Here is a 15,377-nt window from a genome sequence, read left to right as displayed (position 1 = left end):
GCGATTACTAGGGGCGTCGGACTGGGGGTAAAACCGATACTGATTACCAGGGCCCAAGGGTAGAGAGGGCCCTTGAAAAGTCTGTAATATATTTTATTTCACCTGGATATTTTCATTTCCTAATTAAATTTCATAATGCATGTCAGATGAAATGTAAAGGTAGTGTATTGGCTGAATAACTTTGTTGATTGACTGACTACATTTTGTATACAAAAAAAGACTATCTAAGGTCTCACCAACCCCTTGCTAATGCGCCAAATGGTTTAGTCCATCTGCACGCATTTGTTTACGTTAGCTAGTTCAGTTGAGCGTCTGGTGGAGCGCAAACTTCTGCTGCAGAAATGTCTTTCTCAAAGAAAACCAAATCAGGCTACCAAAAAAGAAAGGAAAGACAAGAGAAGGAGAGAAAACAAAAAGGATAGGAAACAATTGGTAACTGACTTCTTTTCAAAGAAAGGTGAGCACAAACTAGAAAACCAAATCCATGGTGCTAAACTGCTTGAATATCTCCGAGATGAACCCTAACCCTAACTCTAAAAGCCGAATGACATTTAATGAGAGAATCGTAATGTCATAAACATTTATGACTTGTTTATAATGGTTATGACACGTTCATGACAGTGTCATGTCACTCTTATGTAGATACCTTGTGTCACAGCTGCTGCTGCCTTTGCCATTGCAGGATTTGTGACACAGTATTCAGTTTAAGTTGACCCCTCGCCAGGCCGAAGTAGATAGGATGTTTTTCTAAAATATATTTTATTTACACTATAATATAGCACTAATATAACTTTATTTTTATTTTAAAGTTTGGTAGACAGCCCTGGCGACAGAGTGCAGGGACAGAAGCAAGTGATGAAATGCTGAGGATGGAGACAACAAAAACAGTTTATCCACCTAAAAGAAGTCCTATAAATACATCAGTTTAACTGTACGTTTATTTAAAATATTTTCAGTGTTTCAACAGGTTGTAAAGCAGCCGATTTTGCACAGTTGTGCTTATGTGTAGGAATACAGGAGTTCTGCAGTTTGTTCTGAAAGAAACAGCTGTTTTACAATCAGGTGTTGCTGAAAGCATTCCAAATATAGCGTGCAATTAAACTAGTGTATTTGTTTTGAGGTGAGACTTTAATAGGAGCTAAAATATTTTTTGTTGTTGCTGTGTGTCCTGCAGTGTATTGTCCTGCTTCTGTCCCTGGACTGCGCTCTACTCAAGGAAACTGGGAGAGTGCAGCTAATACACTGACTAGGCATACATACCGCACACAACCCCACTTCAAAAAAACTGAAATATCCTTTCAGTAAATAAAGAGTAGTTCACAGTGCCAGCTTCATATTTGGAGCATTTATTGGTATCGGCTCCGATACTGCCTAAAACGCTGGTATCGGTATTGGGAAGTACTGGAGTTTATGCACCGATCTGATACCACGTAATAAAGCCCTAAAGAAAATCTACGTTAAAGTAGTTTATTTATGTTCTTTTTCCGTTTTAAATGACTGTCAAACTGGATAATAAAAGAAAGTTTTGTGGCGTTCACTGTTTGTGTTTGTTCATGTTTCACAAAGAGTTTAACCTGAGCCAGACAGACAACAAAGATAGAAATAATATCACATCCATACAGGGATAGTAGTATACAGTTGTTAAAACATAATAAAATATATGACACACTGGTATCGGATCAGTACTCAGTATCGGCCGATACGCAAGTTCAGGTATCAGAATCGGTATCGGGAAGCAAAAAATGGTATCAGACCATCTCCAATTTATTTATAAATATGCTTTCTCCAGTTTTCTGATTGTTTTTAGGGTAGACTGTGTCATACATTGGAAAAATGTCCCTGAAATATAGGTGTGCTATTTGTATTTTTAATGCCTTGTCAATGAACAATTTTTATATCTTTCAGACATGCGCCTAGTTTCTAAGAAAGTACTTTTAACATTTACATTCCATGTAAAACTATGAAGGACCTGATGTGATTCAGTTTGAAGATAAAGTGGGCTCAAAACCACAACATTAAGTTTTTTATACAATTTTCAGCAAGCTTTAGTATTATAAATAAGCAACTGTGGGCAAACTATTTTAGAAATGTATGACATCTAGTAGTATAGAACAATACCAGAAAATGTCAAGGCCATCTGATATCCACAAAGATATACATACAGACAGTAAAAGGATTAGGGTCAGAAATCTGAACACTTACCTGCACTGAAGACTTGAATTAGTCTTCTACACTGAATAGGAGGCAGAATTCCATCGACGTCCTCTGTCTTGACAAAGTTAAGGTCATCTACACAGTTCACTCCAATCACCTCCAGTCTAGCCAAGAGTGAGTCCATCAGATCACTACTAAGTGATGGCAAAGCTTTCTGGGCCAGTTCTTTTACAAGATCCATAGTGGCATATGCTTAAATGGGATGCGTAACCTTGCACCTCTGTGGTAAAAAGAAAGTACAGCATAATCATTAAGCTTGTCTAGATTTTTGCAAATGAGCATATCTGAACTATTTTTTATCAATTTCATAGACCCCAAGCTCAGGGATCCAGCTGGCAGTTTTCCCCCGCAGCAGAAGTAAGACAGTGGTTTCATTTTTAATAAAAATGCTCGCTATTTGCCCCAAATGTTATTCTCCTTTGGTATATCATAGTAAGACTAGCATTTGCATATGAAGTGCCTCTCACCTGGACTTTATCTGTGACAACTGAGTTACATGAGTTAAATCCAAAGTCTGTGACGGCTGCTTTTCATCATAGAGCTCTGGATAAAAACTGGGCTAATAAACTGCCCTGACTCTGATAAGCCTGAAATAACTGATAACTTTACATGACCTGATGCATCTTTTAAAGTAGCTATGCTTACTTTCAAAGCGCATTGTCCAAGTATGTATGAGTGGACCAAACTGTAAACTCAAGTCGGCACAGTGAAGCAGATAGTGGTGTTTTAGGTTGAAGATTTACATGTGGGAATAACTCCTGCCTCATTTCCACATACTCCTCAATCAGTACCTTTTTATGTAAGCAATCTGAGATTCTGAAAGGCTAGGTGCACAGACAAATTCAGTTAGCTCCCTCAGAAGTATTATCAGCTGCCATACAGCATTGCCAGCATCTTCAATTTTGTCATGCACTAAAATAGGCAAGAACCTCAATAGCCAGCTGTTCTGGGCTGCATGGCCCCCAAGCTTTGCCCCATTGGGAACAGCGTTTGGTTTGTTGCTGCTTTCACCAGGAAATGAGTCTGTTATTTAGTAACTCGTAACTAAACCACTTTTTTGTTTTGATTAAGAACTGCAAACACATTGCTAAGTCATAGTCTATAACCCCCTCAAATGTGTCATGTGCTAGACAGGGAGGCAGTCCAGGCTGACACACATGGAAGTGAAACAGTTAGTTGAAAAGACTGTTGCCTTTAATGCCCTGATGCATAGAAACTTCAGGGTGACTCTCCAAGAACTGACTCATTGTAACTGGCAGGATCTTTCTGAGTGACAACTGTGAGAGGGTTTGACTGAAATGCACGTTTTGTGACATGACAGTATCTGCAGGACTAAGCAATACTGACATTTTCTGTAAACCCTCCAATCATGTGGGAGCCCAGGTTATCTCCCATTATGCATGCGACAGTACCTCTATATGTCTTATCCTCAAAGGATATGCCTTTTCCCTCCAGCTCACACAAGTCAGACACAAGTTCACTGAAAACTTTGTCCACTCCAAAATATTCTTTCTCTATACAGAACTGTGCCAACTGTATTTGATCAACAGTTGACCGTTGGTGTGGATGGAAATTTCTCAGAGTGAAGTAAACAGCTAAAACTTTGTGCTTTTGCTTGGCAGATCCATGTGGATTAGCTACCTCAAAAGCCTCTTGAAAAAGCATCACTTTTAAAGAATCTGGGTCTGAAGAAAACATAGCATTAGATTGAATAACGTGCCCGTCAGTGAAATCACAGAGTATGCCATCTTCAACCAGAGGTGAGTTAAAACTCTGCTGAGCTGCACTTTCATCTTTTAGCATTGCTTTGAGGCTTTGCAGTATGTTCTGTATTTCTACTATCCAGCAAATAAATGGGCAAACGGTAACTGCTTCAAAACGAGGATTCTTTACTTGCAGAACTTCAGGCATGTACAGGCATTGCATCTCAAAAAAACGTGCTCTTTTACGTTATTTACGTCAATTCCTAAACGTAACCCGCACTGCGTTATGGGTAATGTAGTATTACTCAATGTAACCTTTTAATCAACAATTTACATCAAATAAGGAATGATGCATTTATGTATATCCTTAAACATATCTAAATCAGTAACCCAAATTCAAACTCAAAGTGCTTAACACCCCTAACAATAAACATTAAGTTGCAACACAGTATTGGAATATAATGATAGTGCCTCTTCTGCCCTCTATCATTGTACCCAAGTGAGATTTCAACAGGCTGAACATAGTTAAAGTGCGTCTTGTAATATTGCAGCCTTTGATGGTGCGTATTGTTGTCCTCCAGGAAACATGGTGTAAAGGTTCTTCCAGTGGTTGTCAAATAGGCTACAGAGAAATTATTGATCCATCCACCAAATTAAAGTCACTCAGGGGAGATGATTTGGTATGAATCTGAATATACTGATTCAATAGAATTAATCAAAAGAGGTGAATTTTATATCAGCTGACAAAGACATATTCCTGCCCCACATACATTCCAGACTAAAGGTTGTCATGACATTGTGTAAAAACATTGTTGTCATGTTTTTTAAGTCAACTGTTTTTAATGTTTCCTCATTCCCCAAAACACAAAACAATCAATCCATCAGCAGATGAATGTGAAATGGTCTAGGCAGACATGTTCTGGGACCTCCCTACATAGTTGGAGATCTCAATGTTAAACCCAAAGTTACACCCTTCTGTCAGACAAAGCAGGTGGAGAACTGAATGTAACTTTGCAGCTTCTCTTGCTCCCATTGGACCGAGATCAAATGCTTAGAACACTGAACCAACTGGTTCATGGGATGTAACTTTTACTTTTGTCTTCTCTGAAACTCTTTACACTTAATACTGGACCAATGTCAAAGACTGTTGTTCCCATCAGTCACTTAGACACAAAAACATGGAAAATAATAAAAACTTTTTTGCGAATTTGAGGAAGTTTTTTTTTCTTGAATTTTGCTGTTTCCATCAACATTTTCTAATGCGATACTTCAAAATGCGCATAAAAATACATTGATGGAAACATGACTTTTTGTCAGATAACATGGTGTAAAGGTTCTTCCAGTAGTTGTCAAATAGGCTACAGAGAAATTATTGACCCATCCACCAAATTAAAAGGAGTCACTCAGGGGAGAGAATCAGGAGGAATGATAATTTGGTATGAATCTGAATATACCGATTCAATAGAATTAATCAAAAGAGGTGCATTTTATATCAGCTGACAAAGACATATTCCTGCCCCACATACATTCCAGACTAAAGGTTGTCATGACATTGTGTAAAGACATTGTTGTCATGTTTTTTAAGTCAACTGTTTTTAATGTTTCCTCATTCCCCAAAACACAAAACAACACTTGATTAAGTGTCTGTAAGAAGAAGCAGGCACATAAGGAAACTCATTTCAATTTCAGATCCATCAGCAGATGAATGTGAACCAACTGGTTCATGGGATGTAACTTTACTTTTGTCTTCTCTGAAACTCTTTACACTTAATACTGGACCAATGTCAAAGACTGTTGTTCCCATCAGTCACTAAGGGCGTTTTCACACATGAAAGTCCGAACCAAGGTCCGGACCAAGGTTCATGTTTTTGTTACATTGTATACATTTGATCCGGTAAGTTGTGGTTTCACACTGCAGTTTTGCAAGCGCACTAAAGATCTATACGTGACAAACCTACGTCCTGCTGTCATCACATACGTGAGCTACGTCTCCAGATACTTCTAACTGATTGGTTTGTTGAAGGGCTTCCTCGTCCTCTCATATGCTCTCTCTGTGTCAGAGTTTTTCCAACTGACTGCTGCTCTCCCCCTACTGACTGCTGCTCTCCCCCTACTGACTGCTGCTCTCCCCCTACTGACTGCTGCTCTCCCCCTACTGTCGCGGCCCTTTTTGTTTTGTTGTGATGTTGAGAAGCAAGACACGGGAACTTTCTTTCTGGAGCATTTATTCAGAGACAAACTGAAACCTACGCTGTACATTTACCACTTAACAAATAAACTGCTGATGTATTCTCTGCTCTGATAGCCGACAGCTGTCTTCTCGGAACGCATTCACCGTCACTCTCTCTCACTAAGCACCTTAAAGGAGCTTCCCCGGTCTTGTAACACAAGGAGAGCCTGCCAGAGCTTCTTGTATTTGGTCCAAAAGTCCGAACCATCCAAAAAATTGATTTTTGGAATTCATTATTTAGCATTGCTTTGAGGCTTTGCAGTATTGGGATATATTGATAGTGCCTCTTCTGCCCTCTATCATTGTACCCAAGTGAGATTTCAAAATAAGTGTGTCTTGTAATATTGCAGCCTTTGATGGTGCATGGTTAAAGGACCATTTGCATGTAAGCCCTCGTGCATTGGGCTCCGCTTGTTTCCAAGACGTGTTAATGTCTCTGTTGGAACACCATACTGTTCAAGGTCTCGAGATAGTACATCCATTGTGTATTCATGTTGAATAGTTCTGAAGAGTTTTTTATTTAATTTGCTATCTCTGTAATTGTGGAGGCTGGGACTAAATACTTTGCCTGCAAACCTAAGTAAAACACAGCTAGATTATCTGTGTAGGCATCTTGCACTTTATCATGATCAACATCCTTACTTTGATCTGCATCACTCACATCAATTACATCAGGTCCATTCTCCTCTTGTATGTGTCTACTTAAGTGAGACATGAGCATTTTAACATCTACATATTCTCAGCTGCAAAAGTTCAATGAACACTTCAACTGTACAGACACACTCCAGTCCCAAGTTTGTCTGGTCTGCAGATCTGGGTGTGTTCGTGACATATGAACAGCAAAGCAGTTGAATGAGGAAAACCTTCTTCCACAATCTTAATGGCCACATAAAAACAATACATTGTGAACATGTCTTTAGGTATTCAGTGAAACACATTGAAAGTCACAAACACTACAAGCCAACATAATGGTAATCTAACGTTAATCCTCCCTCCACCATGCAAATTCAGATTGTTCAAAGAAAAAGAAACGGAAACTGAACTGTTAATACGTTAACATGGTTTGAGTCTCCCCTCCAGTCACACCTTAGCTTGCAAAGCTTAACTTAGCTACTGAGCAGCAGTCAATCACACAAAGCTTCACAAAATGAACATTTTACGTGTAAATACATTAACGTAACTTTAATCATAAAAAGCTGGTTAACTAACATTAGCCTGCCCAACCGGCCCCGTTTTAGCTTGCGATATCTGGCTAGCTAGCTAAATAGTTGGCCCAACCGTGAGATGGGCACAGAGGTCTAACGTTACCTTATAATTATTACTTAGGTAGCCTATCTTTGAAGTAAAGAAACTAAATTCTACAAAGGGAGGGAAAAAGATCAATAAAGAATTCTTAAAGAAGGTTGGCTTGTCCACTGTGTGCAGTGCTGCTGCACATGAAGAGAGAGGGGAGGGGCTGCTCCTCAGTGAGTCTCAGAACAGAAGTGAGAGGAGACTGTTTTGAAATACCTTGCGTGCCCGCCATTGACATATATATAAGGTGCCCGCTGGACAATACCTACTGGCAACTTTTCTACGGAAAGTCGCCAGATTTGTTGCTAGTCGCTTTTTTGAAAAAAAATAAAAGTCGCTAAATCTATAGCGACAAAGTCGCTAAGTTGGCAACACTGGGGCACACCAGCTAAAATAGCCAATGTTAGGTGTTAATGTAACCCATTTCGACCTGACACCCAAAGAAAAACACACAAAAGCTGGATGAAGTATAAGTCCCTATATCATAAACAATATATTTCTGAATTTTTACCACAATGGTGTAAGAAAGGTTCCTCCAAAATCCCAGTGAAACAGTTAACTTTTGAACACCTTTGTGAATTTTTTCGCGTTTTGCGGTGAGTCTTGTTTGCAAGATGCATTGCGCAAATCAAAATACGGGAAAAATACCTGTGAAAAATCATTACAAGAAATCCCTTCGCATGAACACAGTATATTAGCCTGTATTTTTACGGACTTTTCTTACAGTGTGGATACTGCTGTGTAGGAATTTTTTATTGTATTCCTAAAACAAAGTAAAGCTACCTGTTCATAAACCAGCTGACCTTTCCCCTGTTGTTTATTTGCTCATGTTCAACTTCTTGTTCTTTCTTTCTCTCTTGGCAGCTTGTGAGTCAGCAGTGACTCTGCTGTTTGATGCTGTTATGCACTTGGGATGTAAGCCATACCTGGACAGCCAGAGGCAGTCTTGTGTGTGTCCACTGGAAGTAAAGAAGGAACTGTGACACCACCACAGGATCAAGACTGTAGACTGATTCAGAGGCTGAACAAATTCTGTCCACTGACAGAAGGATGCAAGCAAAAAACGGGTTATAAACGCCGATAATCTCTGACTTAGCCACTGAACATCAACGTCAGCTAATGTTTTTTGACACTATTAACACTATGATGGAACTAAACCTGACACTTTATAAGTAACAATAATGACCAATTTGACACAATGTTCTAACATTCAGCAATTTTACTTGCTTACGTTTCAATGTGGGTTCTAATCTGTGCCATTAAATTACCAACTTCTTTTACGCCATTTATTGAGATCAGTCTGTATCTGGACTACCAACATTAAACTTCACCATATCTATGAAAGAAATGTGAGTAGACATCAGATATTAAGATAGCTTTCTTATTGGATACCATCTTAAGAGAATCAAAGTACATGTCGAATTCAACCTGGAATAGTTTGAAACACGGTGTTGATTTGGAAAGTTTTGCCTTATGGATATGGTACTTTTATAAAATAAAGAGATTTACAATATTACATAACTTTCTATCTTTACATTCAAAATAGGTAATAATATGTTTCCCTTCAAGTGTGATTGTATTGTATCACTTTTATTATTTCGGATTTATTTAATCCCTGTATTCAAATGTTTTATCTGTTGCAATAGACTGTATATTACAGTCTATGGTGGCAATGTGGCAGACACGGAAGTCCTGGCTGTTGACCTTTGACTGAAAGTCCTGATAGCCAATCGTGTTCTCCAGTTGTCACTTTGAGCCAATGAGATTCGGAAGGGGAGGAGCTACTTCCTGGCTCATCGTTCTGGCTTTAAGGAAGCAAATGCATTTTTCAGCAGTGTCAGTCGGAGTGAAGATCTGTGAACATGTCAAACACGGTAGCAGACAGATGTGGAGGTAATGAATTTACATATATGTTTTAATTAAAAGTAGAGATACATTGTGAACTCTTGCGTACGCCATTTTAAATGTTTGAAAAATAAATACAATGACTTCGCTAGCTAATGTCCGATGTAACTAAAGGCTCGGTATCATCAGTGAAGTTCTGTTTACTATCGTTTACTATGTTCTTACATAAGAGTTGTCGTGGCTTTACTGCCAGTCTTCTATCTCTTCAGTCAGTCACTAAGTTAGTACAACATGTAAAGCAGGTTTTAAATGTCATTAAAACATTCTCAATCTCAGGACTTAATTGCCCTTTCTCTCGCCTTTCTAGGAAGTGTTGCTAAAGGCAACACAACACAAACAGACAGTGCGGGTGAGTGATTTACACTAAATTACATACTATTTGTTAACGCTTGTGTATTATTTCTGGTGAAGTTTCTTTGCTCTTATCAAAATAAAAGTGAAACGAACAGGATAAAGTTAAGAAATACGGTTTTATTGCCAGCTGGCCAAAGTACAGTCAATTTAAATGTTAAAGGTGAATCATTAACTCAAACTGCCTCGGTTATTACTGTGTATCATACAGGAGATCATTTTTCCCAGATTTCCTGTCATCCTTTGTCATTTAGAAACTGATCAGCATGAAACTATAACAGCCCAGCTTGCTAAATAGTTTGGGCTTGATCCAATACACATTCATCATATGGTTATTAGGTACACCTTGTCTGCCATTAATATTCCTTTCAGCAGTGTTTCCTCTATGTTGATTTTGTAGTGGCGGCCCATCATGGCAACATTTCTGCCACCACATCAGAAATAGGGCAGATGCCCAATGTAGACACAGTTTTAAATTATCCTGCCGACATAATGCACTGCCCATTGCAATTTAACAACAAGTAGAAATATTCAGAGCATATTGGGCCTGTCCAGTTTAACTCCACATACTATTGTGTTGATGTACTTTATTGTCAAAACGTTCGCTTTCTTCCGAGTCGGGTTGTTGTTTGGACAGACCGGCCCCCATTGCCTAAAGGAAACACTGATGAGGGTTATACGTTTTTTGTTGAAGCTGTTTTTCAGAGGTGTTGCTTTAACTGTATGGTCAATGTGTTCGTGGTGCTGTTTAGTTGTATTGTTATACTGACCGGTGTTTCTCATATTTTGTCCACCCTATTTATTTATCAATGAAAGCACACTAAATATTACAGTGTACAGCATCTAAAATGACCATTAAGTGGAATCTACACTTCAATAAAACCAGTTTAAAAAGAAACTTAACATTATAACTTTCATGAAGGGAGGGTTATATTGCAGGACTGTTGTATTGGGCTGCAACAGTTTTAGCTTGGTGTACATAATAAACTGCCAACTGAGTGTATACTAGCAAGGATATATACCGACTTGTATTTTTTTATAGGTCAGATAATACCTTCCACATTGTCAAACACACCCAAACTGTTGCCTTTAGCATACAAAGCCTAACCTACATATCTGTAGGGTGGGGTGGAGGTGTCACTTTTGGCCTCTGTTCTTTTAGCACCCTTTGCCATCTTTCTTTACCTGTCACCCAGCTATTGAAGGCAATGAGGACTCTAAACTGATGGGACAATGGCTGCTTGACCCCATACAAGCAGCAGTGGAGCAATTCATGCACCTGTAGTTGTGCTGTTTAACAAAAAATCCAGAAAGCTCAATCATCTGTATTTTTGGCAACTTCAGATACATATTCTGAGTATATTTATTTATTTATGTTTAAAAAAAAAAAGCTGTAAAGCCAAACCTTTGGGTGAATTATTGTTTAGTAATTATATTCTACATTGTTGTATGGGTTATTCATGTATATGTTGTTTTTTATAGCATGCACGGAGAACCTAACGGAGACTGATTTCTTCATAAGGAGGTAAACCGTTTCTTCTCGTTTGTGTGGTTATTATCCTGAAATTCTCATTTCCTACTGGTTCAGCACTTCAACTAATGTTTCTGTGCTCTTTTTCGTCATAAAACAGCTCTTTAGCTTTGGATCCTGCCGAGGAGTACAAGATGGACAACAAACAACGAGGCCTTGCACTCATCTTTAACCAGGAGCGCTTCTTCTGGCGCTTGGGGTTAAATGACAGGCATGGAACCAACGCTGACCGCTACAATCTGGAGAAAAGGTATCCCTTCCCAGCCAGCTGCTGGAGAGGCAACATTGTATTTTGCGACTGTGTGCTTAAGAACTTGTCTGTACTTGTTCAGTTACTGTAGGACATTCCTTCACCTCTTTTAGACTGAAGGAGCTAAACTTCGAAGTGAAAGCTTACGATAACTACAAACAGGAGGAAGTCTTAAATAAAATCAGTGAAGGTAAGCACATGCATGATCGCTTATGACAGTCAAATTACTAAATATATATTTGGTAGGCAGCACTATGTCATTGCTGTAGTTCAAATTCCGATTCCTCGTTGTCCTGCATAATAAAAAATTAGTCAGATCCAACATGTGATATGCTGAAATGCAGGCCTTGTTTTACTTGTTCAGTAGCAAGTTTAACAAAATCTGATGTCCCACTAGCCGCAGAAGCCAACCATTCAGATGCAGACTGCTTTTTGCTCGTCTTCCTGAGCCACGGCGAGAACGATCACGTTTACACCTACGATGGCAAGATCAGCATTCAGGATATCACCTCCCTGTTCAAAGGAGACAAGTGCAAGAGCCTCGTAGGCAAGCCAAAGATCTTTATATTACAGGTACATACAAACAAAACCCCATTTAATCCATCAGAATATGGCAACAAGCAGGAAACTATTCTTGGAAATCTATAGTTAAAAAAAAAAAATGCAGTCACAGTGAATGACGCTGTGTCCATCACTAGGCATGCCGCGGAGACAAGCACGACAATCCAGTGACTGCCTGTGATGTCGTGGACAGTGAGCTGAAGACGAATGAGGTGGTGGTGGACGCTAGCGCCGTACACACCCTGCCTGCTGGGGCTGATTTCATCATGTGCTACTCTGTGGCTGAAGGTGAGTCAGCGGGGCTGTTTGAAACTCTGAATCAGCTCTTGTTGCAACACGGTGGCAAGATTCCCACTTCATTTGATACTTTGAAGCTGTTGAACAGTAATCCTACTTAAAAACTAGAGTGAATTATTTAAAACATCTATACGGTGTCCCTGAGAGCTCCGTGTAATGCAAATTAAGAAAACACATGCAAATAGACATAACATCTTCATCAAAATAGACAACACGTGCAGCATTTAGAAGAAAAAAAAACATGGCAAATAGAGAAAACACAACCAAATACATAAACGTGCTGCAAGTAGCACAGACAACAAAGGAGACTGTTTCCAGGGTACATTAAAGAAAGTGATGCACACAAGCTGAGACACGCTTGTTGTTTGTGACTCAGTAAGTTATTGAAGTCGGCTAGTCCGTCCGTGTTGTTGGAAAATGAGCTAAAATGTAGTTATGCAATTGTGGTTTATTTTAACATTGTGATTGCATGATTTTTATATTATTGCAGATATCCGCTGTTTACCTAGCGTTAGCCTTTTGCTTGACTGCCAATTCAAATAATTTGATGAAATACACATACAATTAATAGTGAAACAAGCTATTGTTATGTTAGCTGGTTATAGTTATTTTTATTTTTATTTTCACCAAGTAATGTTTAAGAAAAAAAAAATAGCAAATGTTGTATTTATTGTCATAAGTCATAATAGGTCCCAGTTTTGACAGCCTGAATAATGTTTTGAAATGTATACCAAACCTTTCTGTAATGAGCAGCAGTTACTTAACTGTTGAGTGTCTACCGGTAATTTAACTTGCTTGTCCGCTTTTACGGGTTCTGAAAGTATCTATTACTGTTATAGCCCGCGAGCTAACGTAAAGTTAGCCTGTTTCACAATAAATTGTGTATATTTTGTCAGATCAATAGTTTTTTCAGATCAATAAATTCATAAGCCACAAACCATGGCAAAAAGTTAGTCACAGCCATGTGCATACATTTTTTGTGCCCCCTGGGAACAGTTTCTTCAGTTTCCTTTATTTGTAGTGTTTTTTTCTAAATGCTGTACATATGTTTGCAAATCGGTGAAGACGTTTTTTTTTTTTTTTTTTTTTTTTTGCTTATGTTTTTCATAATTTCCTGTTCGTTGAGCTCTCAGGGCCACCGTACATTAAAGGCACTTTAAATGTCCTTCTTGCTGTTCAGTCAATAACAATCCTGTCCTGTCACCTGTGTTGTTTGTTAAGGGTACTATTCTCACCGGGAGACCATCAACGGCTCCTGGTATGTCCAGGACCTGTGTCAGCTGCTTCAAATGTATGGAGACTCCCTTGAGTTCACAGAATTACTGACACTGGTCAACAGGAAAGTGTCGATGAGGAGTGTTGGGAACAGTATCGACTTGAACGCCATTGGGAAGAAGCAAGTACCTTGCTTTGCTTCAATGCTCACCAAGAAACTCTACCTTCGACCAAAAAAGTAACCGTTTATAAAAGCTCAATCATAAAATGAGCTGGTTTTATACCTGGGAAACAGGGACTGGGAGATTTTAAAGAATGTTGGTGTTTTTCTTTAGTCCTCCACTCTATTTTTGCTCAAACTTTATTCACATATGCATTGAATCATCAGTCAAATGGCAGCCGTAGTATTTTCAGTGAAATCAGTGGTTATAAAATAACAGGAACAACTTGTATTCACGTTTATCAGTGTTTTAAGCCCCCAACATCTCCTTCCAAGCAGCGATGCCTGGAAGGCACTAGGATTAGGCTCTGGTTATGGTTAGGTTAGGGTTAAAACACAACGCCCGGGATGGGCGCTGTGAGGGGCACGGGCACAAGGGGACTTCTTAAGGTTAGGGTTAGGTGCCTTGAAGTCAGTGGTCGCAGCGCTGCCTGGAAGGAGACTTTTCTGGCCTCAGGCCATCACTCTACTTCCGAAACCTAATGCCATGCATTTATCATGTAAAGTTTCTTCTGGAGAAACCAGATTTCTTGGCTGGGTTTAACCCTGACCTGGTTTATAAAGAGCTTTCAGTATTTTGCATTTGCATGACAGAGAATCAAAAGAGGGAAAGTATCTGTAGAGGGTGAAGGAGAAATCTGATACTTGATTGTCTGTAAAAATCAATTAATTCATCGATCAACTGTAAACTATGCTGCCTCTATTTCTCACAACTCAATCTTTTTCATTTCCAATACTAATTTGCCCCCCAAAGTCCAATGTAAGGGTGATTTTATATTCCTGAATCTAACTAATTTATAAAACTATAATGTGATTTCTTTGCTTATATATGACAGAAATATGTTGGCTCAAATCAAGGGTAGTTTCTGAGACCATGATGTATGGTCTTGTTGTATTCGAGTGCATTATGTTTTAAGGTATTCCTATTAATTTGTCCAACCATTGTAAATCAGTAGACATTTTGCACTTTCACAAAATTGCTTTTAAACTTCAGGAATATTATGGGCCACGTTGTGGTGTTCTTGTCTTAGCAATTTGTCACATTTTGCTTGCTTCTTTAATCCTGTTTAAACTACTGTAGCACCACACAAATGTTGCCTTATCTGAAAGCTTTCCTCAGACTCTGAGGATGCTGGAAATTTAAGATGAGACATGTGACATAACAGCATGACAGCCAGGTCATTCATGATTTCGGTCACATCAGGGTTTTTATACATTATTATCTCTCTATATGCACCTAGTGATATCTCTCATCTCCGGGTGCCACATAAACACGCTGTTTGTCTTCAAACTCATTCCATCAAAAAGGGAATTTATGTTTGTGCAGTTCTTTGTGTTGTAGCAGTTTACAGTACTACATTTAATAATGCTTATTTGCACCCAACATGGCAACAAACACCTGTGTGGAAAGAACCTCAGGGAGGAGGCTGTACTGTGGACCTGTAACACATGATCTATGACTCAGGAAAAACAAAGTTACCAGCATACATTGATCCTGTATTTTTGTGGTCTTACTGTTGTGACTGTATAATAAAATCAGTGGGACATTTTAGTTCCTCCCGTTACAGTGATTATGTTGTGTATAACTTTCATTATTTTTGTGGCAA

General features: G+C 38.9%; 1 protein-coding gene across 1 annotated transcript; it reads left to right on the top strand.

Moving 5' to 3' along the window:
* The first annotated feature begins 9,168 nt into the window (after window positions 1-9,168).
* Window positions 9,169-15,341, top strand: LOC114569474 (caspase-6). Its single transcript, XM_028599305.1, has 8 exons — window positions 9,169-9,333; window positions 9,653-9,694; window positions 11,179-11,221; window positions 11,328-11,477; window positions 11,591-11,667; window positions 11,875-12,050; window positions 12,176-12,326; window positions 13,557-15,341. Exons 1-8 carry the CDS (start codon window positions 9,303-9,305, stop codon window positions 13,790-13,792), a joined length of 906 nt encoding a protein of 301 aa, XP_028455106.1. The 5' UTR covers window positions 9,169-9,302; the 3' UTR covers window positions 13,793-15,341.
* The last annotated feature ends 36 nt before the right edge of the window (window positions 15,342-15,377 follow it).

This window comes from Perca flavescens, chromosome 2 (genome assembly GCF_004354835.1).
Source record: "Perca flavescens isolate YP-PL-M2 chromosome 2, PFLA_1.0, whole genome shotgun sequence".
NCBI classification, from domain to species: Eukaryota; Metazoa; Chordata; class Actinopteri; order Perciformes; family Percidae; genus Perca; species Perca flavescens.
This window is presented reverse-complemented; position numbering and strand designations above follow the sequence as displayed.

Excerpts from the sequence above, each read along its gene's own strand:
- LOC114569474 (XM_028599305.1), top strand. The coding sequence starts at position 9,303 with ATGTCAAACACGGTAGCAGACAGATGTGGAG. Across the intron at positions 11,478-11,590 it reads CGCTACAATCTGGAGAAAAG|ACTGAAGGAGCTAAACTTCG; the intron begins GTATCCCTTCCC and ends CACCTCTTTTAG. Across the intron at positions 12,327-13,556 it reads GTGCTACTCTGTGGCTGAAG|GGTACTATTCTCACCGGGAG; the intron begins GTGAGTCAGCGG and ends TTGTTTGTTAAG.